This window comes from Pleurodeles waltl, chromosome 7 (genome assembly GCF_031143425.1).
Source record: "Pleurodeles waltl isolate 20211129_DDA chromosome 7, aPleWal1.hap1.20221129, whole genome shotgun sequence".
Classification (NCBI taxonomy): domain Eukaryota; kingdom Metazoa; phylum Chordata; class Amphibia; order Caudata; family Salamandridae; genus Pleurodeles; species Pleurodeles waltl.
In genome coordinates, this window is record NC_090446.1 from 352,596,104 (window position 1) to 352,619,873 (window position 23,770).

Genomic DNA, 23,770 nt, shown 5'->3' on the forward strand with positions numbered 1-23,770 from the left:
TGTTACAAGTGCACGAGAAAAGAGGGCTAACCAGATGGTACTTATATTTGAAGGCAGTGTCATTCCTGTCTTACTCAACCCACCGGTCTCAAGGTTCCACTGTAGTACCATGGAGCACAAGAAAGGATGAGGCAGTTCCACCGTTCCCTCCTCTAGCCAATCACAGTGCATCTGCAGATCTGGGCGTGAGCTTTGGACCCCTCAGCGCCCCCAGAACCCTTCGAGTCAGAGCTACCAGAGTCCGAGTCCGTATGGTCGCTTAGATTAACCGGTAGCATTCCGAAGGAGTTTTGCGTGTGCAAAGTCGTTTCCTTCAACACTTTTGCTCTCTCTGCCGCAGCTTGTATTTCCGTGGGTTGCGCCTTTGAGCGCTTCCTGGGTCTTCTCCGTGCCGGCGACGTGAGCCATGCATCACCGTCTCCTGCCCCCTCCTGAATTTTTGCCATGCCTTTGGCGTGCATCCATGTCCAAGTGTCTTCTGGGGTGGTGAACACGTGAGTTCGATCATCCGAGATCACTCTCAGTTTAGCAGAAAACATCAGGGCATATTTAATATTGTGCTCGCGAAGGCGCTGCTTAATTTTCATATAAGAGTGGCGTTGGCGCTGAACTTCCTGGGTGAAATCCAGGTAGGCAGTGATAGAGGTCCCCTTGTATTGAATAGGTCCTTTACTGCGGAAATGTTGAAGTATTGCATCTCGAACTCTGTAGTTTAGGAATCGTGCAATCATCAGTCTAGGTGGTAGTTCTGGAGCTGGTTGTCTCCCCAGGACTCTGTGCGCCCTTTCCATGGAGAAGAACTTTGATGGGGCACCATGCAGTACCTCTTTGACCAACCATTGCTCCAGGAATAGTTCCGAGTTTTGTCCTTCCGATCTTTCGGGAAATCCCAGAAAGCGAACATTATTGCGGCGCGACCTGCCCTCAGCTTCCTCTGCAGGTCTCCAAAGGACCTTCACCTCAGAGTCCAAGCATTGGATTTGTTTCTGGTTCTCTATGACCAGTGGGTCCAACCCGCCCAGCGTGTCCTCCATTGTTCTGACTCTCTCCGCCAGATTACGCTGATCCACCCTTAGTAGATTGAGGTCTTGGGATACTGTGTTGATTCTGTTTTCTAGCGAAGATTTAGTGTCCATGATCGCTTGCAAGATTTTCTTGAATTGGGCCGAGTGGGCTTGTAGCGTGGTTTTAAGGATTGTAGACCAGGCATTGTTTGCTGTGCACCCGGGAACGCCGAGGGTACAGGACACTCTTGGGCCGTAGCTGACTTGGACTTCCCCGCCATGACCTCCGATCAGGATCTCCCCATTGTGGACTGGATCGATGCTCCAGTGCGTGGTCTACGTGCCAAGTTTCTCCAGAGGATCTACACTCACGACCCAATGGGAAACCACTCAGTACAGGCCAGGCCACTCCGCATCAGCAGTAGACACCACAGATAGTGAGGTACAGAGTTCAAGAGGCACCCCTCTTTGCAACAACAGTGGCCAGTGTCGCGGCCGATATACCTGTCAAAGCGGCCTAGTCATTCTTATTATTTTGTAGCATTTGGGACGTTCCAGTGCCCAACTCCGGTGAGCATATGAACTTCTCTGTTCCCTCTTTGGGCTAGTGCCTGGACCCTATTTGGTTGGCCATGGCGGCCTGGGGACCCTCTATCAGGCCCTTGGGCTCCTGGGTGTGCTCCCCATATCAGCGGTGTATCGACGAAGGAGGGAGGGTGGGGAGGAAATCCCCATAGCGCTATTTTATGTTGTTCCAATGTATCTAATAGCGCTTTGTTTCCTTGTGCCTCATTTCCCCTCAATTCGGTGCCGCGGGGTGCTCGATGGAGGGGGGTAGAGGGGGAAGGAGGGCCTCCTGGCTGGTGACAGCCCCCCTTGCTAGTGACCCCCCCAACCACTCACCGCACCTTTTTAGGCCTGAGGTCTCCGATCCTCACGATCGCGGTGCTCCCCAGGGCTCTGCCCCCCGGCGGTTCTCGTGCATGCGAGCCCCAGGCTCCGACGGCCGGCAAGGCGTCTTCCGTGTCGGAGGTCCCCGGGGACACGGTAGTCTCTCTGCGTCGTCTCCCCGCTCGTCAATCAGCTCCTGAGGGGTTTTGTGGTCCGCGCTGCCAATTTTAACCTCCCCGGGAGCGCTGATCAGGGTTATTTGTTGGGCCCGGGACGGAGCCTACGTTTTAGGCATCCGCCGCGGCCACCATCTTGGCCACGCCCCCATCCATTAAAAAAATTCCCGTTGACAGCCCTGTTTTTTGGTCTCCATGGATAGCTCACCATGTTTGATCTTTCTTTAGAATGAATGAATTAAAGGATTTATCGAGTGTGGGGCTGCTCAAAAAGAGTGTCCCATCGCTATGTGGAGTGTTAGACCGGAAAAGAGTAGAGAGAGAAGGAGAGACTAACGGGCGAAGAGCCGGGTTTTAAGTTTCTCTCTAAGAGGCCTCTCACCTTCAATGTGACGCATTTCTTCGGGAAGCCTATCCCAACTTGTGGGACAAGAAGGGAGAAGAATCTGCCCCCTGCTTTTGCGAGCAGGACCCTAGAAACTTTGACCAGATGGCCAGATGAAGAGCACAAGTTAGTTGTGGGTTTCTAATGATGTATCCTGGATGACAAGTAACCCAGACCAATGATTCATCTCTCTGTGCATCAGAAGAAGAGTTTTGAACAAGATCAGCTTGTTTACAAGGAGCCAATGCAGGTACGTCAAATTTGGCGAGACATAGGCTCAATTAGGTAAACTCAGCACATTTTCGACAGTCTGCAGTTTCCTCACTGACTCTAGCGATAGACCAGCATAAAGGGCATTGGCATAATCCAGTCTGGATAATCAAGGCCAGGATCACTGGTATCCTCAAGGGTATAGGGAGGAGATGCATACTATTTTTTGCTGTGCGGGTAGGACCAACACATGGGCCAACTACTGTTAATTTCGTAATGCATGGTCAACTGTTTATAAAACTTGACTGACACGTTTTTTTACCGCACCAATTTATAGGTTGGGTGAAAAATCCCCTGCTGGCCAATGTGCTTGCAGGTTTAAATTGAAGTTATATCCGAAGCTAAGGGCAGATGATTTATCAGTGTTAGCTTTGAGTTGGTAGATACAAATCTACTGAAAAACTTCAGATAGGCAGGATTTAATAGCAACTGGGGCAATTAGCTCGTCCTTCTTGACAGAAAACACAAACTGTGTGTCGTCAGCATACTCTACAACTTTTCTGCGTAGACCCTCAGTGGTGAGGGTCGCCTGGTCACGTTTTCACATGCCTCTCCTCCGCCTTCCCAGCCATGCACCGACTCCAGCCTAGGAGCGAGGGAAGGAGGCGGGGCGGGCCATGTAAATGAAGTCATTTAAAGGGTGCGCAGGCGCAGTAGCCCGAAAATCGGACTTAGTCTGTTGCACAAGAGCCGGGCTCCACCTCACTCTGCCAGCCTCGCAACCCGGCGCCCAGCACCCTCCAAGCCCCAGCACCGGCAGCAGCAGCGCGAGGCGGCCCACACACAAGCAGCCAGGCCCGGCTTTATTCCTGTAGACCCGGCTGTCAGCCACCGCCCGACTCCTTACGGTCCTGCCAGCACGCTAGCCATGAGCGGGGACCAGCCGCACAATGAGAGCCAGGTAGCGGCGTCAGGGAACCTGGTTGGGGGAAGGGGCAATCGAGGGAGGGGGCTCTGAGCACCGGTCTTTGCACTAAAGTTGAGAGGGGCCCTGGTAGGTGAAAGTGCTGATACTGTAGCCTGGTAGGGGCAGTCACCGGGCCATGTGCGGCGGGTGGAAGGCGGGGGCGGTTTGGGGTGTCTGATGTTGTATGTCATATTTTTCTATAAAAATACTTTTTTACGTTTTTTTTTTAATTATTTTTTTATAATATACTCTAGTGTGTTTTTTATGATTTCCTCTTTTCTCCCCGCAGATCGATTCCGGCTTCCATGCTAACGGTAAGTGTGACCGGGGCGCCCGTGCGAGCTCGGCCGTGTCAGGGTGTAGGTTGTCCGGCGAGGCCTGCCGGTCGCTACCGCTCCTCCGGCGCCAGACATGGCGTCCCAGAGACTAAGTCCCGTCGGCGGCCTCACCGGCCCTATTGTTCACCTAGAGGCCCCTAGCGCGGGCCCATGAGGGACCCACCGAGCTAACCGACCCCCTAGACGCCTGGAGCTCCCTCCCGTGCTTCCGCCGCCCTCCTCGACGGGACCTCTACCCCGTTGATTGAGCCGCTGGGAGCCCGGGAAAGTCGCTCTTCCGACGATACGGACTTAGTCTCTGCGCCATTTTCTTTTTGCCTTTCGCTTCTCTGTGAGCTGAGTGCAGAGCTGAGGCCTGAGAGCAGGGAGAGCTGGGACTGAGCGCAGAGTGTAAGGGCGACTTGAACAGTGAACGTGGCTTAAAACTGTAATGTTACACAGTCCTGAAACAAAAGATAACACATTATGCATATACAATTCACGAAATAGTATATTACCTATTACCCTAAAATGTTGTTCGACTTTATTTCACCTGGGGTCTCCACACACAACCAAGAAGTATTAATTGGCTTTTGAATACGACAAAGTATTTGAAAACACGAAATACCTGTTATGCAGTATCCTACTACCTGTATATTTACCATAGATTTCCTCCAAAACCATAATTTTCCTGGTACGCAGGAACCTTTATGCACCATAACTCGGAAAATGTCTCTCACTTTTATTCATAACGTTCATAACTTTATTCCTATGTTTGCTGTTAAGCGCACACGTGGTTTCACTTTGCATAAATCTTGCCAACTAACGTTTAACGGTGTTACTTGCCTGCTTAACACAAGTCCGCTCCCTACGTTTAACATAGTCGCCTAAATTAACCTCTTTTCTTGTAGGTAAAGCCCTTACAGAATAATCTTGCGTTACCTTCCTGCAGCATTGTCCTGTGGTACTACGAATCCTTCTCCCTACCAGCACCTAACTGAAATTAACAACAATGTCTTAAACCCATTTCGTGCTTTTACACCTGGGTGGACCTCTCGCTCGAGCAATAATGACGTGCGTTTCTATACAAATTACGTACATCTTGTAGTGCAGCACAGTGGGACTTCTGAGGCTTTGAGTACTACTCCCTGTTGCGCAGAACACAGTCAGGCACTCCATATAGCACCTCGTTTTCAAGCAAAAATCACGCCACATTTGCAGCATCTTTTGCACAAGTGGTCAAATCCTGTACCACATGTGGTATATGTACTCGTGGGTTAATATAGTCTAACCTTCCTTGAGGTTTAGTGGGCCTCTCACCACTGTCTCCACAATCATAGGATTCTTGTTGATAGAAAAAAGTAACAGGTTCCTTTTTATTACTGTTAGAAACATTATTTATTCTTTAAAGTGATACATTTTTGAGTTAAAAAAAATCGTATTGGATTCTTTTCATCATTGCTCATAAATGATTCCCCCCCAACTCATTTCCAGCACAATCTCTCCATCGTGTGGCAAATGAGTCTAAACTAGGTCTCTATTGTGCCCAGTGGGGTAACTTGAATTATTGCCCTCTAATTGCACTTACGTTGCTGTTGAATCAGACGGATACATTGTCGGGGTTAAGTCCTTGCTAAAGAACATGCCTATACGTGTGTCATCATCTGCCTGAAAAGGGCCTTGGATGGATCTGAGGGAGTGTATAGCTTTTCCGTTGCCCTTATAAATTCAGAAAACACGTGGGTAAACTCAACCTACCGCACCGTGAAGTGTTCATCAATTTATATAGACAAGTGGCTATGTAGCTCCCTAGTGCACTATTGAAAGCTTTGCTAAGTTACCATAACTGTACATTAGAGTCTTTATGACCACTTCCCTGGAGGATGCACCTGAAGTTGAGTGGACTTGGTAAAGTGCAGAAGTGTGTTGATGAGGACTTGACTAGACCACAATGAAACTAAGTATTCTGGCCCATGTGCAGGCACTCCAAGTAAGATTGTAGAGCTGACAAGCTAGACTCTGGGGCCTGGCAGCCTAATCCTAGAAGACCTATGAACATTTTAAGAGTTTTACGGAAATAAGATTCTGTTTTTTTGGAATGGGGAATGGCGTGAATTTTGAAGTTTGGCCCCCATATACTTAGGGGGTCCTCCCAGCGGCAGGTCCAGGGAGAGTGTGATAGCTGGGAATAGTCCAAACTGCAGACCTCTGCCTTAGGAGCATTTAAAATGTGTTTTCCCTTTATGTACGGATTGTCAACAGCAAAGAAGACTTAGTGCATAAGGCAGACAACCTTAAGTGTGGTTTTGTCACTGGCAGGCAACACAAGGCAGGTCACCATGTGAGTCACGTTACCAATCTTCAGTCCTCTGGCATATTCATACCCACCTGATTTGAATTTAATGGTATTGGGCACCCAGTTAAAGCTCAACACACCACACTTAGTTATAGTTTTAGCAACCCTTTCCCAGAGGCACATCTGTAACGAGTTGCAACAAAGTTTAGCCATTGGGATAGGGAACTCCACCTGATCAAGCAGCAACGCGAGGATGTTGCAGAGACCACGCCCTGGTGACCCTGTTCTTCATTGTGCCCGTGTGGTGGCATTGCTCCACGTTGGAGTGACCACCTTGAAGATGCATGCCACATCAGAGATGAGTTTGAGGCCATTGTAAGTAAAAATCACCACAACTCTAAATCCTCAGTACTATTGTTCCAGAATAGGGTTCTGATCGTCCTTCAGCGTTAAGAGCAGAAGAGGCCATAGCTTTGGTTTGGCATGTTAATTAAATTTATAGAGATGGTATGTTGAATCTTGAATACATATTTTGCCTCTTTTAGCTTCAAGTAGGTGAAGTCTGCATAATTAACCCTGCCACCAATACTTGGAATTGTGTGAAACGGCCTCACTGCCTGTGTATATACAGTCGGGAGTATGTGTCATGTGGACAGTACAATGCAGAGTATCAAAGTAGATGTGTAATCGCACCTCTGAAGTGTAGAATTTCTCTTCAGATGCTCACCTCTAACTACAAATGATCCGGATCGCCTAATCATATTAAAAACAAAAACAAAATGTTTAAGGCCTATGATCAGGGCCCCTGATAGTGTGCGGTACGGTTGACACCCTATTTTCAACATTATGGATTAGCCATGTTTGCCACATAATCCTTGTATTTCTCCTTCGAATGTTTGATATGGCTTCCTAATAAGACGTTTGTTACCTCAGAAATACTGTACAGTATTGTTTTGCTGGTGGTTGTTACTTAGCTGGAAGGTGTACCTCCAAGGGTCCTTGACGCAGCATACACCTAAAATTGAATACCTGTTTTAAAATGTAAATGTCCTGTTCACGGAATGAACAGTGTGTGCACTTTGTCATGTTTTCTGTCTGAGTGTGACACTGTTTTATTATACGCTATCGGTTTAGTTCTGGAAGTTGAAATGATCGGTATGAATAAAATGTCAATCCAATGCTTCCCTGCAAGATTAACAGTATCATTTGGTGGTGAATAACCTATTCACTAAGAGCGCCTAACTGTGTTGAGATTTCATCATTGGGAAACCTTTTTATGTTGTGTAACTGCACTATCCCCTAATAACCGGTATGTTAAAATATCATACTAGTGAGATAATGCTACAATTCCCCTACTTTGTAATTTTGTCATCCCAGAGTTAGGTATTTGGCTGTCTCAAATGAAAGCAGGGAATAGCTGTTGTCTTTTCCATAGTATAATAAGAGTGGTCGGAGGATTCTGATGGAGGGGTGACTTTAGTGTGTTTGAGGTGGGAGGTTGGGTTCGAGGTTCTTGGACAGTCAGACCAAAAAAAAAAAAAAAATCGAACGATTTAAGCCTTATTGGCATTAAGTATAAGACCGAGGTAGTCACCCGTCAAAGCAACTGGTGAGCTAGATTAGAGGTGATATACATGAGAGCAGGAGGAAAGTGTTTCATCTGTATGCATTTAATACACAAAGCCAAGAGAGGAGATTTCACCGAAGGGCAAAAGGGGGTGGGATGAAGACACGGCTTTGCAGGTGCCATAAATGGACCATTTGATGAAGGTAGAACAAGAGCCAAAGCAAATGAGAAGATCAGGCAAGATGCAAACCATGCAAAGGAGGATTCCGTTTCCCCAAACTGTACTCTTCTCCCTGTGGGATTCGACTGTTTGATCTATATGTTCACAAATCTAGGACACAGAAGGAGACGTTTCACAATTGCTTCACTATGAAATGACACCGATAAAGTATGCAGGTTTTAATCTGGTTAGTTAAATGTTATCCACATGCTTAGGAAGAGCGGCGGGGGTACGCTTTTAAAAAAAGTTGACTCCTTGCGTTCACAATGCCAAAAGCACCCTTCTCATCAGAATAGATTATGAACGAATTGTTCCTGTAATGGTACGTTAATTTGGTAGTTGCTGTAACTGCCAGTTGTGTGTTCTCTCTTTTTTTTTTTTTTTTTTTAATCCTTTTTGTTTATGGTGGAAATTTCATTAGATGTTCTATCAGCGAGCTCCGGGGTGTTTACAACTCATGAATTAGTTGTACGATACTAATAGGGCTATTCTAACACGCCTCTGATCCTGGGTCACTTCTCCTATTCCCAGCGAGGTATAGCTTCCTAGAACGGGCGGAAGCTGCCTTCATTTAAATTGGTTCAGGTCTTGCAGGTAATTTTGTATGACCCAGGTGGTTTTGTCTGCAATTTTCCCCGTTATGACCCTTCCTTTAAAAATACGAATTTGCCCACTAAAGAGCGTTACTATAGTTTACGCCTTGGCTGAAGCTGCATACCGTGCAGTGGCTTAAGAGCCACGTCTTTGCATAGCGCTATGTGCCTGCGCGCCTCTCTTCTGGTGCTGCAGAACGTTTCCATTGAGCTTGCACCCACAAAATCATTGATATATATTGTCCAAGCGTTCTCATCTACGTTGACAGTCTGCTCTTCTTTAAAATCTACTCCCTGTGCTGGTGACACAATCTGTTTCCAGAGTAAGGTACACGCAACGGCAAAAAAACTTGTCTTTTCGCATGATACCAAAATGCACATTTTAGAAAGTTTTTATTTTCAGTTGGATTTTTTTTGGGTGGGTGGGAGGGGGTAAGAGTATATCATTGCTGTGGGGGTGTGTGTGTGTGGGGGGGGGTAGACATTGGCTGTTTGGAACATACATTCCGAAGTGGCAGTGGGGCTATGGTCCTAAAAGTGGTTTGCAGTTAGTTCGCCCCATGTGTCACTGAATAATTTAGTTGGGAGAACTTTGTCCATGGTGCTAAGTAGTTTTGTCGTAGGTTTAAGGGGAAAAGTTTGGCTTAAATGGGAACCGAGTATGTTGGGTCTTTTGTCCACGCTGCAAGATTTGGGATAGAATAAAAGCAGTGACCTTTCTAGCTCTAAGGTCAGAGGGGAGGTTGTGAAGTTAGTTTGTATAGTGTATAGGGTGAGGTTATACAAAATGGCTGGCCCTTCTACAGGGCTTAAATCGTCCTCATGTGTGCATCATTTTAATACTGCGTTTTCTTTCAAAAACTTATTTGGTGCCTAAATGCTAACCTTTAGGTCTTGCGTTTTTTTTTTTTTTTTACAAATCCTTTGCTCGATTAATTCTCTAGACCAGAGAGAGAACTCTTTTGACGTTGCTTGTATGCGTGCCTTGTTTGATGACTTAGCCTAGTTACTTAAGAAGCCGATTTGCATTTTAGTTTCCAGACAGTTGGCTTTATTTTTACTAGTGGAATTCTATATTTTACCCTCGCTTTCCTGCTTTTTACTGTCGAGATGCCGATACTAAAAATGCTTCTCTAAACGAAAATACAAAGCGGTGCCGACGTGACCAGACATTGTAATGTGTTCAGGTTTGCAGTTGATCTAGAAGTTTGGTTGACGGGCGCTTCCTCCCAGTGACTTCTATCTTGGATCGGTGTATCTGCGCCTGCGCTGTTCTGACTTCGTAGTATTCACGCAGGAGTCCACTGAACTCTGGATGGGTCTGGTAAAGGAAGCGTTCTGTACCCCATGGTCTCCTGATCCTGCTGGGGTTGAAATGTAATGCAATGAGCTAGCTCTCTCCTGTTGGGTTGGTTTTCCACGCCCAAGAGCACTATGTAGTCATGGTGTGATATTGGTAATTGGCACTACGTGGCTACTGCCTATGTTGCCTACTGTCAAGAGCAGGCGTAAGAGGCCGGTGCTATTGAATAGTGCATCTGTTGTTACTTTTATGTGTCGGTTGTATGTTATACCTCTTATTCTTACCAGAATTTGTTTGAACCTATTTTTTATGTAGCACTTATGTCAGTCATTGCTGTATGTAATGTTACTTGTACACGATTTTGGATAACAAACGGCCGAGTGAGGCAAATTTTGCGAACAGTCGGAGCATGTTTAAATACGTTAATTTTGTTGGCAGTTTTGAGGCTCCTGTTCCAAGAAAAAATGCTTCGAGACCCAACTGTACCTGGTACTAGTCCTTTGGCATCTGTACTTTGGTGTTCACTGATCCAGTATTTATTAAAGATTTGAGCCTTCAGGGTTCTTGTTATCCATGCATTTTACACAGCCCTTCAACGCCAGCAACTATTGCCCTTCAGAGCTCCTTTTAGGACTTTATTTGACACTCAAACGGTTTATAGACCTCCAATGAGTACTATTCCGCTCAGTTTGTTCATAAGTAAGTTTGTGAAAATGTATTGATGCACCCGGACAGTGCTGGACACGTTAAACCGGAAGTAAACGATATGACTGTGGATCTGGTAAATTCTTCTAAGTTCGTGCTGATTACTCTTGAGCCGACTGTCTCAAATCTGTATGTTCCTTGAAACAAGGAATAGCTCTTGGACGCGATAGTGAGTCAACAAACTCGCTGAAGCATTTCATGTAAAGATTTTATAATGTTTATTGCTGAATGAGGTCTGCGAATTGCACAAATACTTATCGACTGCTTCTGTCACAAATATTTGTGCAAACGTCGGAGACTTCATTGCATGAGCTTATGTAGCATTTATATAACGCGGTTTAATGCAGGCAGGATGACAATACCACAGTGCTTCTTAAATGTTCTACAAAAGACTGCACGTTTTTTTTTTTTTTTATATAAGCTTTAACACTTACGCCCTACAATCCTGTTCAATAATGGTCTGGTGTTTTCAGAGGCTGGTTATAATCCTTGTCTAAAGAGTTCACATTACAAAGAATCAGGTAAACCTGCTGGTATAGTTGTTAACCGCTGACACTAGTGTTCACCGTGCTTAATCAGCATCTTAAAAGATTTGGGATACAGTTGGTGAGAGTTACTGTACGTGTACCGCATCAAAGGTACCTAGAAACAACGTACATAGAACCACACGAGGCGCAATACTGCGTGTCCACTTTAAATGTTTTTGTGAACGGAAACTCAACTAACGATCTCCCAAATCGCACATTCGTAATTGTCCGGGGTACCAAAGCTTTCTACAGACAACAGTAACGGCCACCGCCATTGTTAAGTCTCTCCTTAAAATGGTCATGCTCTTCACGCATAGACAGATCACCAATCACTTTGCTGTTCACAGCTCAGCTCCATAAACTTACCAAAGTGCTGCCAAATCAACAGCAAGCATGCACATACTAACGTAGACCCTAAAAGACGCATGCGAAGCTGGCATAAACATAAGTAACCATTGAATTCACAATTTCGCAGCTTAAGACATCCAACAGTGGTACTGGAAAAAAAATAATATAAAGTACAACTCTAGTCAAGCACAAAGGATCATGCTAAAATGAACTAGTTTTGCTTTTTAACTATCACGTTAATTCGAAAAACTTGAAAACCGTGCACCATCTAAACCTGACAATCCAAACACCACTAAACTTAGTCAAACGATCTGATATCGTTCCTAGATCTGCAGTTAAGCACTTATATAGAGAATATCTACCTACGCCTATAACAATACTAGTTGGCGCACTAGGAGAGGAAACTGATTTCAGAGTTTGTTGAATTGGGACCCATTTAAATTGGTTTTGGGGAACATACAAATGGCTTTTAGTCAGGTCCTCAAATCCACTTTTTCCCGACTCTTTGGGCCCTGGTGTAGCGTCTTCCAGGGTTTGACTGAGCCCACATATTTTGATTGTGGTAAATAAGTCAGTTTTCCTGAACCAGAGCTTGTCGTGGTTTCAAAAAGGCTTTTATTAACAAACACAACATTCATTTTTAATTGTTAGCTTCTCATTTTCATCCAATAATAGCTTATGCACCCGTATGGGTGTCCCCTGCCTGTCATAATAGTGTACAACATTTGCATGCCAAGATTTCACATTTGGGATGCTGCCCTAGTGCCAAGAATTGCCACCATATGCCAGGTCGCTGCAGTCAAGCCACGGTCGTTGCTTTGACTTTGAGGGCCACAACTGTGTCAAAGTGCAGTGTGAAGGGTATCGCACATGCTTAGAGTAACCTGCCAGTGGCAGATGACATAATGCTAATGATGCATCAGTGACAGGCAGAGACAGCCCTGAGCAGTGATTAAGCCGGACGGGCACAAAGTAGCAACGACTTGTGTGCGATCACTGCCCTTCTCGGGTCCCTTATACGTAGGGGAATAGATGGCAGCAGTTTGGTCGGGTTCTTGGGTCGAGAACTTTCTTGGACCTAAACTATATCATATCTGCTGCTTTTCGTAGCTCGTGCCTGCTTCTCACATCTGCCGTATGCACATGTGGGTTTGTGGCGACATTGGAAGGAGGCTTTTTTGTGGCTCTGCTGCTCTTCTGTTGCATTGCGATGCAGTGTGTTTGCGCACCAGGGTATAGTGCCCCCTTCTGTTAATGAGTTGCTCCAATGAAGTGTGGCTTGAACGTGCTGGTGGTTTCTCGAAGCTAGTTTACTGTAGTCAGACGTTTGCGATGGTGAAGAATGTCTGCGTTTTCTTTCCATTAGCTAAGGATATGAGACAGTCTGTATAATCGGGGAGACTAATAAGGAAGTAACTTGTTTTGGGGCCTCTTATTACATTGTGGTTAAAAACTTTAGGGGATCAATGAATGTTACCAAATAACATGTATAGTACAGACTTATTCTCCAGTAGAATGTCGTGGTTCTCAATATTTGTTGCTTTTTCTGTATAATCACATGACTTCCGTTTAAATATAATCATGTAACTGATGTGATTGACCAAGAGAGTGAATGGAGACCGTGTGTTTGGTGATTTTTGACAATGTCCATACTTTCTGTAAACCCATGCCTCGTCCATAAATGCTTATAGGACAATGGAATCTTTTTTTTTTTCTTTTTTCTTTTTTTCTCGTACTCGAAATCCCTACATTTTCATACTTTTCGTGTGTGGTGTTGCTCCCTTCAAAGAAGTGGTTGAGTAGCACAAATTTAACTGCTGAAGAGCTGGATACTAATTCTGGTCACTGTAAGACCTTCTTTAGTTGACATGAATGGAGGATGGCGATCTAATGAGCTGCTGAAAAGTTTGGAAACCCAGTTTTCTTAGCAGATGTGCAACTTTCTGCAGAAGCTTACTCATAGCTAGGGTTCTGGAACGATTACATTTATCGCCACACTCTTGGTGCCATATCAAAATGAAGTTGTATGGCCAGTATTTTACCCACGTTATTTACCGGTTTTGGCTGTAGCCTCTAAATCGCTGTTCTGCAAAGGTAGAAGCACTTTGTATTAACTTTTTCCGTTTTGTTAACACATATTGTCTTAAAACATGCACCAAGGGCATTTGGAAAGCATTTTACTTGTCCCACTACAGCAGTGGTTTTCAAACTGTATTGCCCCCCCCTCCACCCAGTGTTTTTTTTTTTTTTTTTTTTTTTTTTGGGGGGGGGGGGAAGAGATAATTACCGAGCCCCCCCCTCTGAATTGTTCATAATTATTCGAATAACTTGATAATGTTTAAATACGCCTAGGCTTATTTAAACATTGCGGTTAAGTTCTGCTACCGTTTTAAAAATGCAATACATGTTTTACTGCTTTTAAAAAAAAAAAAAAAAAAAAAATAAAAAAAAATAAAATAAAATCCTCCCATCCAATTTGCAGAACTTTACTAGTGTTCATTGCTTAATTAACATAATTTCAAGGAAGGCAAACATTACCAGAACATTGTAATTCCAGACAGCAGCCAACAGTCACTACACCTTGTAGAGCATGGTTTCAAAATTCGCAACCTTCCCAGATAAAATGTTTTTTTTATTTTTTTTTTATTAAAAGCAAAGGGAGTTTCTACGTCGGTATCTACATAATAGTTTTTTTTTTGTTTTTTTTTTTCTGTCAACAACTAAACAGGGTAGTGTAGTATTTAATTATTTGGTTCATTAAATCTTCCCCCTGTTTTGGAGGGGAAGCATTTTCAATGTCCACTCAATTACACTAAGCCTTACTTATGGTCATAGTTAGCTTCTCTCAACTTGTAATAAAATGTAATCGGTAAGACAGTGAGCGTTGTTTCAGTTACCTTGTATTCTGGTATTAATATTACATTTGATTTTCACGCTCTAGTAATAAGTAAGTGAAAATGTGTTGACTAGCTCAGTGGCTTCAAATGTCGAGTTATCGAGGCCACAGTTTTAAGTTGAATTTTATGCACGTGTTCTTGCGTTACTTGGGACATTTTCAAAATATGCATTTCTGAGCGATGTGGCAGTCCAAACGACTTTAAATGAATAGGTGGAACAATGGGGCTCACTACTATAGTGCTATTTACTTAATGCAGCAAGCTGAAGACCTGAATGGGCCAGGTCTTCTAACAGCTGGGCCTAGATAGGCTTCCTCTGAGGTAGTGTGTTCTAGGACGCAGGCCCGACTGAACGTTCGCTGTTCGAGTTAAGTACTTCGGGACAGCACTGTGTAGTGTTTCAGTTGCCGTCAAACTGAGCCCAAGGCGACCATGAGCAGTATTTTATAATCCCAGAGGATTGAAGATCTGAGAGGATTTTCGAATTATCTGAAAGAATACTTGTTGGAGTTGAAAGAATTTAGTGGGGTTATAGAAACATTGAGTTGACTTGGCATGATTTTGTTAGTTGGGAAGCAGTGTGAATAATATGGCACTCGCTGCTGGGCTATGTTTAGCTGCTGCTGAACTGGAAGTATGCCCTGAACATGCACCAGTCTGCGTCTCTTGCCCTTTTTGTGACTGCTGTTATACTGTCACGATACTTTTCTTTTAATTGTACATTTTGACTCTTTCTGGCCCTGAATATTACCATTGTGAAACATTGCGCAGTGATTTGATATTTATAGTGTTGTATTAAAGTTGGTATTTACTTATATGGACCATTCTTTTAATTCCTTACCTTCATTTTCTATAAAGATATGTTTGATGCAAAGAGCATCTGCAGGTTTTGAGGCAAGGGATTTAACTTTTTTTGTGGAAACTATTTTAGCTTAAGAAGAGCCACGTTTCTTCAGAAACGTGCAAACTCTGTGCTAAATTGTTGCTAACCGCCTCATTACCTGCAGCTTTTCGCTGGACTGCTAAATTAATGGGAAGAGTGGCTTGCTGTTCCTGGAACTTCCCATCGGGTGAAGAACTGTAGTTTTAGTTCATTAGATCAGTCGAAGATCAATTATGGGCCATGTTAATATTTACAGTGGGCTTTAGGTCGCACCAGTGCTTAACATGGGTTACCTTTCTGGTCATTTCAACTTTATTGCTTTTTATTCAGTGTGTTTTAGGGTCGAGCATGCGTATCGCTTGCGAGACGCTGTAGTAGTTAGAAAAGGGCTCCGAGCCCCATCCATATCACGTCAGTGTCTTTCATTGGTTCGTGGGCTTGCCTTTTAAAATCTGCGTGCTTTCATTAGTGGGAGGCATGCATACATCATGCCTTTTCTGGTGGTTATCCTTCCTTGAGCTCCGCGACCAAGTACTGAAAACCTACAAGCCTCGCTGTTTTCCGTCCGGTTTGTGGACTACTTTTTCTCTTTTTCTGCAGTGCGATCTTGCTTGGCAGAAGTAGAGCACTTTGCATGACATCGACCCTGTTACATAGTTAATTGCACTTTTGCCAATAGGTTTCACTATGAGTGAACTGTAGCAGCGCGGTTGCGCTCCTCCCCCCCCATTTAATGAGGCAAGAAAAGTCCAGTTGGGCGTTTACAACTGCTAATAGCTCTAACTCTGAGAAATGCGAGACCCGTTGCATTGCAAATGCTTGTTTTTGTGGTTTAAAGGCACGGGGAGGGAGACTAGGTCTCCAACTTGCTGTCGGGTCACATTTGTTTCTTTAATGCACTTTAGCTCTTTTTATTATTATTTTTTTTAAATATAATTTAATGCTCAGAGATTGGTGTCCACCATCTTAAAACGGTGAAATGTAAAAGGCAAAAAAAGGTTGCCTTGATGCCTGTATGGTGGCACATGCTCTCATGTCATCAGTCTTTCACTAATTATGTTCTCTCTCTACAGCCAGTCATTTTTTTTCTTCTATGTTCCCATTGTGCAAACACCACAGGCAAAGTAAAAGTGTTTGGTAATGCTACTGGAAGGCAAGACCTCTTGGCTTTGCCAATACTTGTATTGTAGAGCGCTCAAACCACAAAAGGCAGTCTCAGTAGTGGGGGGGGTGTGGGGGGGATAATGGTTAACACTGAAAGGAGAAACTGTCAGTCTTTATAGCCATTAGTAAATTGCACACCTGTAAGGTGAGGGCGTAACGAGAACTTGTCAGTCTTGGGGCGTCTGACTGTCAAGAACGATGGCTAGTATGCTGCAGTAAACACGTTTACCCTTTTTACTGCACATTAATGTGATGAGGGTATTTTTGGTGGGCTGCTGCTGTGACTGCTTTTGTGCATTTCAATCAAAATGTTCACTATTAATAGTGGACAGAGCAATAGTCTGCGTTTGAACTCACATGTGGATTCAGACACGAAGCTATCATAAGTGAAAATAATTTTCTATGACCTGTTTAAATGTGTTTTCCAGGCTTAAGCTAACTAGCGTTCTGTTAGACTTAAATGCCATTTTGTCCCAACTGAATGCTATATCCAATTTATCCTCTGTTTATATTTCTGTCTGGCACTAGTGCAGCAAGGTGTGGAATGATTTCTGACTGACACTGTTCTCGAAGGTGGCCTCTAGCTTTAGTAATCTTTTCAAGGACTTTCTACTTGTACACCGGTATTTAATATATTCAGTGGTTCACAGTTTTGACACCTCTGGGCATTAGGCCATATGGGCTAAATCAATATTCTTGTAGTGGGCTGGTGCTAAGGTTGTGATAGGGTTCTAGTATGATTCATAATTCTAAAATATGATGTGTTAAAGATTTAGGCCCATGTTTATGAATTTTGAAGCAAGACTTTGTTAGTGCTGTCTTGCATCAAAATCCATAGCGCCATTCCAGAGCGGTAGCCAGGCGCCATATTAACCAGCCTGGCGTAATTTCTTGGCGCACTACCACCCAAACAGGACTCCTATCTAAAGACCAGAGTTGCGCCCACCACCCCAATGGCCAGCACAGGGGACCAGTGTCCCCTGGGCATGGCCAACATACCCAGTGTCAGGCGGGGAGGGTCCCATGTAAGGAGCCCACAATGGCACTGAAAAATAAAAATATACTTACATCCCTCTGCTTACCCAGGATGGGGTCCCCATCCTATGGTGTCCCTCTGGTGTGGGTAGGGGTGTTCCTGGGGCTTAGGGTGGGCAGGAGTGGGCCCATTCCATGGTGTACACAGGTCACCTAACACCTGGTCAGATCCAGGCGTTAAATAATGGTGCTAAGCCGGCTCAGCTCCATTATTTGGGTCCACCTACTCCATGCGTGTCATTTTTGCGCCGGAGTATAAATAAGGCGTTAGGGCGTTAGTGTGATTGTGGACGGGAACACCTACCTTGCATCTAATTAGCGCTAGGTAGTTTGCTGCATCCACAATTTGGTGATAAGCCCTATATTTTGACGCTAGATGCGTTGTGTCAAAATATAAATGTGGAGTTAACTTTGCACAGTTATATCATGAAAAATAATGACGCTAAAAGGATGCAGTGGAAGTGTAAGTATGCACCTTAATTCTTTGCTCACACCATGATTTTTTCAGTTTCATTGCTTGCCGACAGTGTTAATCCATTGAATTTGGAGATGAGCGAGAGACACTTTGTTACCTTGTATGGGTGCCGCCCAATTTCTTACTGATTTATTATTATTATTTTTTTGCTGATTTGAGAATTAGTCAATGCCCCCATTTTTCCTATTCTACAGTACCTTTGAATGTTATAGTAAATCTTCATGTTATTTCGAAATTCTAGTCTAGAACTCCCTTTCTTGAGTCAGTCCTTTTTAACTTTATTTTGAAAGGCTGTGTTAAACCTTGCCTATAGGACGTATTGCTTCATGGTTTGAGACTAGCACCGTCCTCGAATCACCCAACATCTGGGCGTGCCATTGTGGTTTACAATTTCTGCAGGTACAGCACATCTACACTGTGAAGGGCATAAACCGAAATATACATATACATTTGTCAGAACATTCGCTTGCATTCTATGTCTTGTCTGAATACGGCAGTAGGGCTTCTCCTGGTGTCTTTTCACTTGAATGTTGGCAACCAGCCGTCATGCCTCAAAGGTTGTAATATATTCATTATTCTCAAGTCGGTTTGTGTCATCCATGGAAGGCATTTTGTTATGCAGTTAATTATATGAAGCCCTCTGCCGGGTTTCCCCTACTAGCATTATTGCTTTTCTGCCGTCCTTTGTTCTGGTGTTCCTCTTGCGGTGTTCTGGCTCTTACATGTGACATGATGGTACTGCTTTCTGTGTGACGCCCCTTCTGCTTCTCAATAAAGGTGCAGACTCATGCTGGCCGCACGCCTAGTGAACTTCCTTTTCCCTCGCCAGAGTGAAATGTGCTGCTGTTGCTCGTGGACTGTCAAGGTCATTCTTTGCGACAATGGAAAAACCTATTGTGATTAGGCTGCTTGTCGGGATCCTTCTCACCGGCTCCCGTTAATATCTGGGCTCTCTTTTTGGTGTTTGACTGGCCTCCGGTAGAAAGGCAGGGGGAGCCTATTAGCAGGTCCTTGCTAGTGCTGAGCTCGTCGACTCGAGGAGCAGCTGTAATTATTCCAGGGAGGCACTTTTATACCGAGATTCGCCGTAGGGGCAGCAAAGTGCTGTACAAAACACGAAGATGGCAACACGGATCTTCATTGTTCAGAGGATTTGTAACTCGAGTTTGGGTGTTAGTAACACTTGCTGTTTACAGCGCACAGAAATGGCAGAAGTGCGGTGGAGCACTAGATTAAACACAATTTGAGTTTTTCCAGCAGCCTCTCTGTCGTTGGTGCCGAGCATCGAAGCGTGCCATCGCGAGAGGAGTTCCTAGCGGCCCTGTGTTTATACGGTGGGAGCGGGGATACGTGGGTCTACACTGGCCCCCTTTGGGTGAGTCTCTTAGGATTTGTTAGGGAATAGGTTTTCGTTTATACGTCTGTTCCCACCTTGAGATGTAAGCAGACACCGGCTAAATCCGGCTTCTCCAACAAGTAGTTCGCGAACTAGTGGAAGCTCTCCAGCCGCGGTAGGTGTCCTGTGTGCAGCCCTGCCTACTAAATTTGAAGCTTGCGATCCGTTGAATTCATATATAGAAACCAACATTTTAAAAAGTGTGTATTTGAGAGGAAAATGCGTTTATTTTCAAACACACGAGCTGATATTTGAAGTGAAATAGTTGAGTTTCCAAAAGATATTTAAAGCTGATATTTGAGTGCTAAATCATGTGGCGATCAATAGTCTTAACTTTTTCTATTATCATTGTTGAAGAAGGCGATCTTGCGTGGGCATCGTTCTTTACTAGGGTAGCCTGGTTGACCTCTTAGGCACCGGGTTAGTGCGTAAAATAACTGGTCTGTGGTGTTGGTTTTTGATGCTGGCTGTATGAGCATGCTGGTCACATTCTGAACAAGACCTTTGTTTTGGAGTTGGATACCGATACTGCTAGTTTCTGTATTTACAAACTGGGATATTAACCTGCTCATTCAGTTGTGTGACAAGGCACACGTATACCGTAGTGGTGCCGCACAGTTGTACCCTTTTTTTATGTGGTGAATTTTCAGTGCCTAGATTCTGTCATGATTTACCTGATTGTGTGTGTGTGTGTCGGGAAGGTATATTATTACCACAAGTTGTAATTCCAACTAGGATCCAAACTACTATTGATGTCTGGTTAGGATTACCGGCCGCATCGAAATAGGAACGGAACTGACTAATGGTTGGAAATCTAGAAAATAACAAAAGCAATGTCAGATTTCACGTGGTTGTAACACATAAAGGCAAGTTCCTGCTGTGGGTGACAGCCGGATAGAAACGCACACATAAGGCACAGTGGCAGAAGCTTGAAAGTGTGCAGAGGTTTAAGGGTAGCTTTGTGTATATATTTATTTTGTAATGAAATGCTTACTTTCGTTGTGTTAATATTTCTTAAACGCCTGGATAATCTGTTGTTGTGTGAAGTCATTGTTACTGCCTTTGAGGGCACCCTTGTATTAATTCGTGCTAAATCCCTGCTGTGTTTTTCACTTATTTAAATCACTGATTAAAACATGTGGCTGGGTTCACTAGACCAACGTGGTTGTATAGTTTCTCAGTTTGGAAGACTATCTTGGGCAATTTCTTCATTCAGTGTCCTTTTTGGCAGCCGGCCTTACCAATACGAGATTGCAATCGGTTAGAGAATACTTCAATAGACTACAAACTATTTCATGGTGGACAGTGTTGTTGGGAGTCCTGCGTTATGAACACTTTACACATAACGTGATGGACCACTTCAGGGAGCAAGAAGGTGGGTAGTAGGTCCCTGAGTCGGGTACAGTACTTTCAGTAGATGGCCATGGTATCCACATTTTGGTGTGATGGTGGGGTGTGACTCTGATGCCCATAGTCTATCATGAGTAGTTGCTGGGACCCCGGACTTTGCAGTTGATGAATAGTGGTTCTGTCTTTCACACATGGGCTGCTGTAGTCTGTGGCTGGCTCTGGCGTTGTGACCAACAATTTGTGCATGGTTATTACTACAGCAGCACGTCTTGGTTGGTAGGAAATTCATTGACTTCTGAGGGATCCCAGTTGGTTACTAGTACAGCATGTATCGATGAAAGGGTGTGTGGGTGGGTGTGTGTATATGTGTGTAGATATATATATGTAACGACTTGTGTGTGTGATATTGTGGTGGTTGTCAGATTTATGTTTTCCTTTCTCACAGCATTTAATCTTGTAGTTTTGCTTCTTGTTTGGGGGGACGGTGGGCAGGGGTATGATACTTGGCCACAGCTGGAGGTGGTGGTGACGTGAATTCTCTGGTTGAAGCACATCCGAGTAGTGATATATATCATTCTTTTCACGGAGACTAGTGTGTTGGAAGATGAGACAGACGTGTATGATAGCTACTGGACGGGTGGAGGCTCGACCTTTTAAAGAATTTATACCTTTAGGGGATCACCTAAAGCCGTATGTTTGTGCACCTGACGACAAAGGAATGTGTCGGCCTGAAAAAAAGAATACTTTGTTTTCGGTGCTAGTTATTTGGAGAAAAAAAACATAATGCTTGCGGTTAAAGTGTAGGAACGTTTTTACCTCTTGATCTTGGAGGAATTCTTACTGACACTGCCTGCTCGTAGCATGCAGTCCTCACTGTCCCAAGAAGTCGAGTGCAGGACGTTGGACGCCGTACTATGTTCTACCTGCACCTGAGGCATAACACGCAGAATCTGACCTTAACACTCCAAGTTAAGTATGTTTTGCCTTTTTTACTATTTTTTTTTTTTTTCCCGTGGATAAATTATTGCAAGATCAACCTAACAATTATGTCAGGGTAGAAGATAACTCGTGGGTGTGAGAACTGTCGCACAACTCTTAATTCTTGCAAACCCCGTGCAAGCAAGAGTTGGCACGAGTATTGGTAACCAGACACGTTAAACCCGGTGGAATTTGGTCCCGCCGTGTCCTGAACTTCGGGATACAGAATTGGCGGATGGCTCCCTGAAGGAGAGGGACACTGAGCTTTGCTCGTAGAAAGGGCTTTTTGCAGTGCAAAATGCCTTGTGTTGCAGAGTTGATTGTTTCCATGGTCTTTCAGGGGTTAAAACTGGTTCTTTCTTCATTCATTCATAGGCTCTGTCGCTGACAACTGAGGTTTCTTCAGCCGACGCACGGAATTAGGTTATCTCTAAGGTCTCTCCAGTCTATGAAAAGTCCTGCTTTATAGAGATGTTAACCTGGATAGAGTTCTTAGATTGCTCACACTGTGCCACATGTTGGAAAGTGGTCAGTGGTTGATCATTCATTTATTCATTCATTACTTTAACTGTATTTGTTATTATGGGAATTTAAGAACTCCATTCTGACTCGAGCAGCTTTTACTTCTCTGTGGAGACTCTAGGAATCTGGAGATCGTATGACTGTGAAAACAATATACTACTAAAATCACATGCAAGGAACAGTTTGACGTTTTGCCGAGTACTTTATTTTTCAGGAGATTCTTTAAATCCTTATGTGACTTAGTAGCATTTATCGTAAGTGATGCTAAGTAGGCGCTTGACGTAGTAAAGCGGGCTGTAAATGAATGAGTCCCCTGGGAAAACAAGCCCATGAAATGTGGTAATCTAAACCTGTACACACCTGGGAATACTGACCATTGCTGTCCTTCTCCAGCTAGTGCAACTCTTGTTCACACTCCATACTTCTAGAGGGGAATCTCTCCTGCTTATGACTTTTATTTATATATATATATATATATATATATATTTTTTTTTTAGGTTGAGCGCTAATCGCTTTGACTTGTACGTTTTGTGGGCTTTGAACCATGCCCACCCCACTCCCATGACTTTCATCCCTTTGTGGGCTTGCCTTCCAAAAATCATTTGTCACTGGTAAATGCTTTACATTTGACCCGCCTTTGGGCGGTTTGGTTACCGCCCTAGACGCTGACTGTTACAGGGATAATTGCACAATTGCTGATATACCTCAGTGTGGGTGAACTATCATCTTCTTTAGTCTATGCTTTGTGGCTGCCAATCACCGAATGAGTCCAAGCTTCCACTAGACAAAAATACATTCTTACTCTAAACATTTATTCACAGTTATTTTGACATTATATGCACTCTGATCTGCTTAATACACATTCTTTGCAGCACAGATATTCATTCTGGGACTTATTTTTATAATGTGGTACGAGCTGCGAATACAAAGCAGAAACATGACTACATGTGTGAGTCTGTGAAACTTGAGCTGTGTGTGCGCGTGCCTGTATTTATAAAACTAACCTCGCAGAGCTTATAGTTGATTATGCTGTATAATAGTCAATATTTTATAACTATTGTTTCAGTACAATACTGACTGAGGATCATTAATATTATGTGAGGTGGCTATCCTCAAGTGTGTGAAAAATCATGGGTGTTTTGCTCGACTTCCCAGACTGCTGTAAAGGGACAGTGATCCAGTCAGCGCGCATTTTTGGAGTAAAATTATTCATTGCCCTGTGTGCCATGTTGCCTTTACCAAAAATTTCAGTGGCTCCTTAGTTATATGCAGCACCACTGGAATTATGTGGCAGAAAGAACCAAAATACGCCTCTTGCAAGAATCCAGCAGGAAGCCTCTGCAACCTTAATTACACTTCAAACGCAACGGGACCACGACTGGACCCTCCACGAACCAACAGTATGCTTCCATGATGAAGAGTCTGCTTGCAACATTGTTTCCAAGGCTCCTTCAAGCTTCTACAACATTTCCCCGGCTGTGCATCCTCGGAGGGCGGCAAGTCTTCATCCTGCGCAAGAAGAAGGAATCTCTCTTGGAGTGAAAGAGTCGCTCCCCTGCAT

The 23,770-nt window shown here is 44.1% G+C and overlaps 1 protein-coding gene across 1 annotated transcript in view; it reads left to right on the plus strand.

Annotated features, from left to right (window-relative positions):
- The first annotated feature begins 3,382 nt into the window (after window positions 1-3,382).
- Window positions 3,383-23,770, plus strand: part of TOP1 (DNA topoisomerase I) — a 352,777-nt gene continuing 332,389 nt past the window's right edge. Inside the window, exons 1-2 of the mRNA XM_069243787.1 lie at window positions 3,383-3,627; window positions 3,923-3,947. Of these exons, the coding sequence (XP_069099888.1) occupies window positions 3,595-3,627; window positions 3,923-3,947 (58 nt within the window). The 5' untranslated portion in view covers window positions 3,383-3,594. The remainder of the gene's footprint in view (window positions 3,628-3,922; window positions 3,948-23,770) is intronic.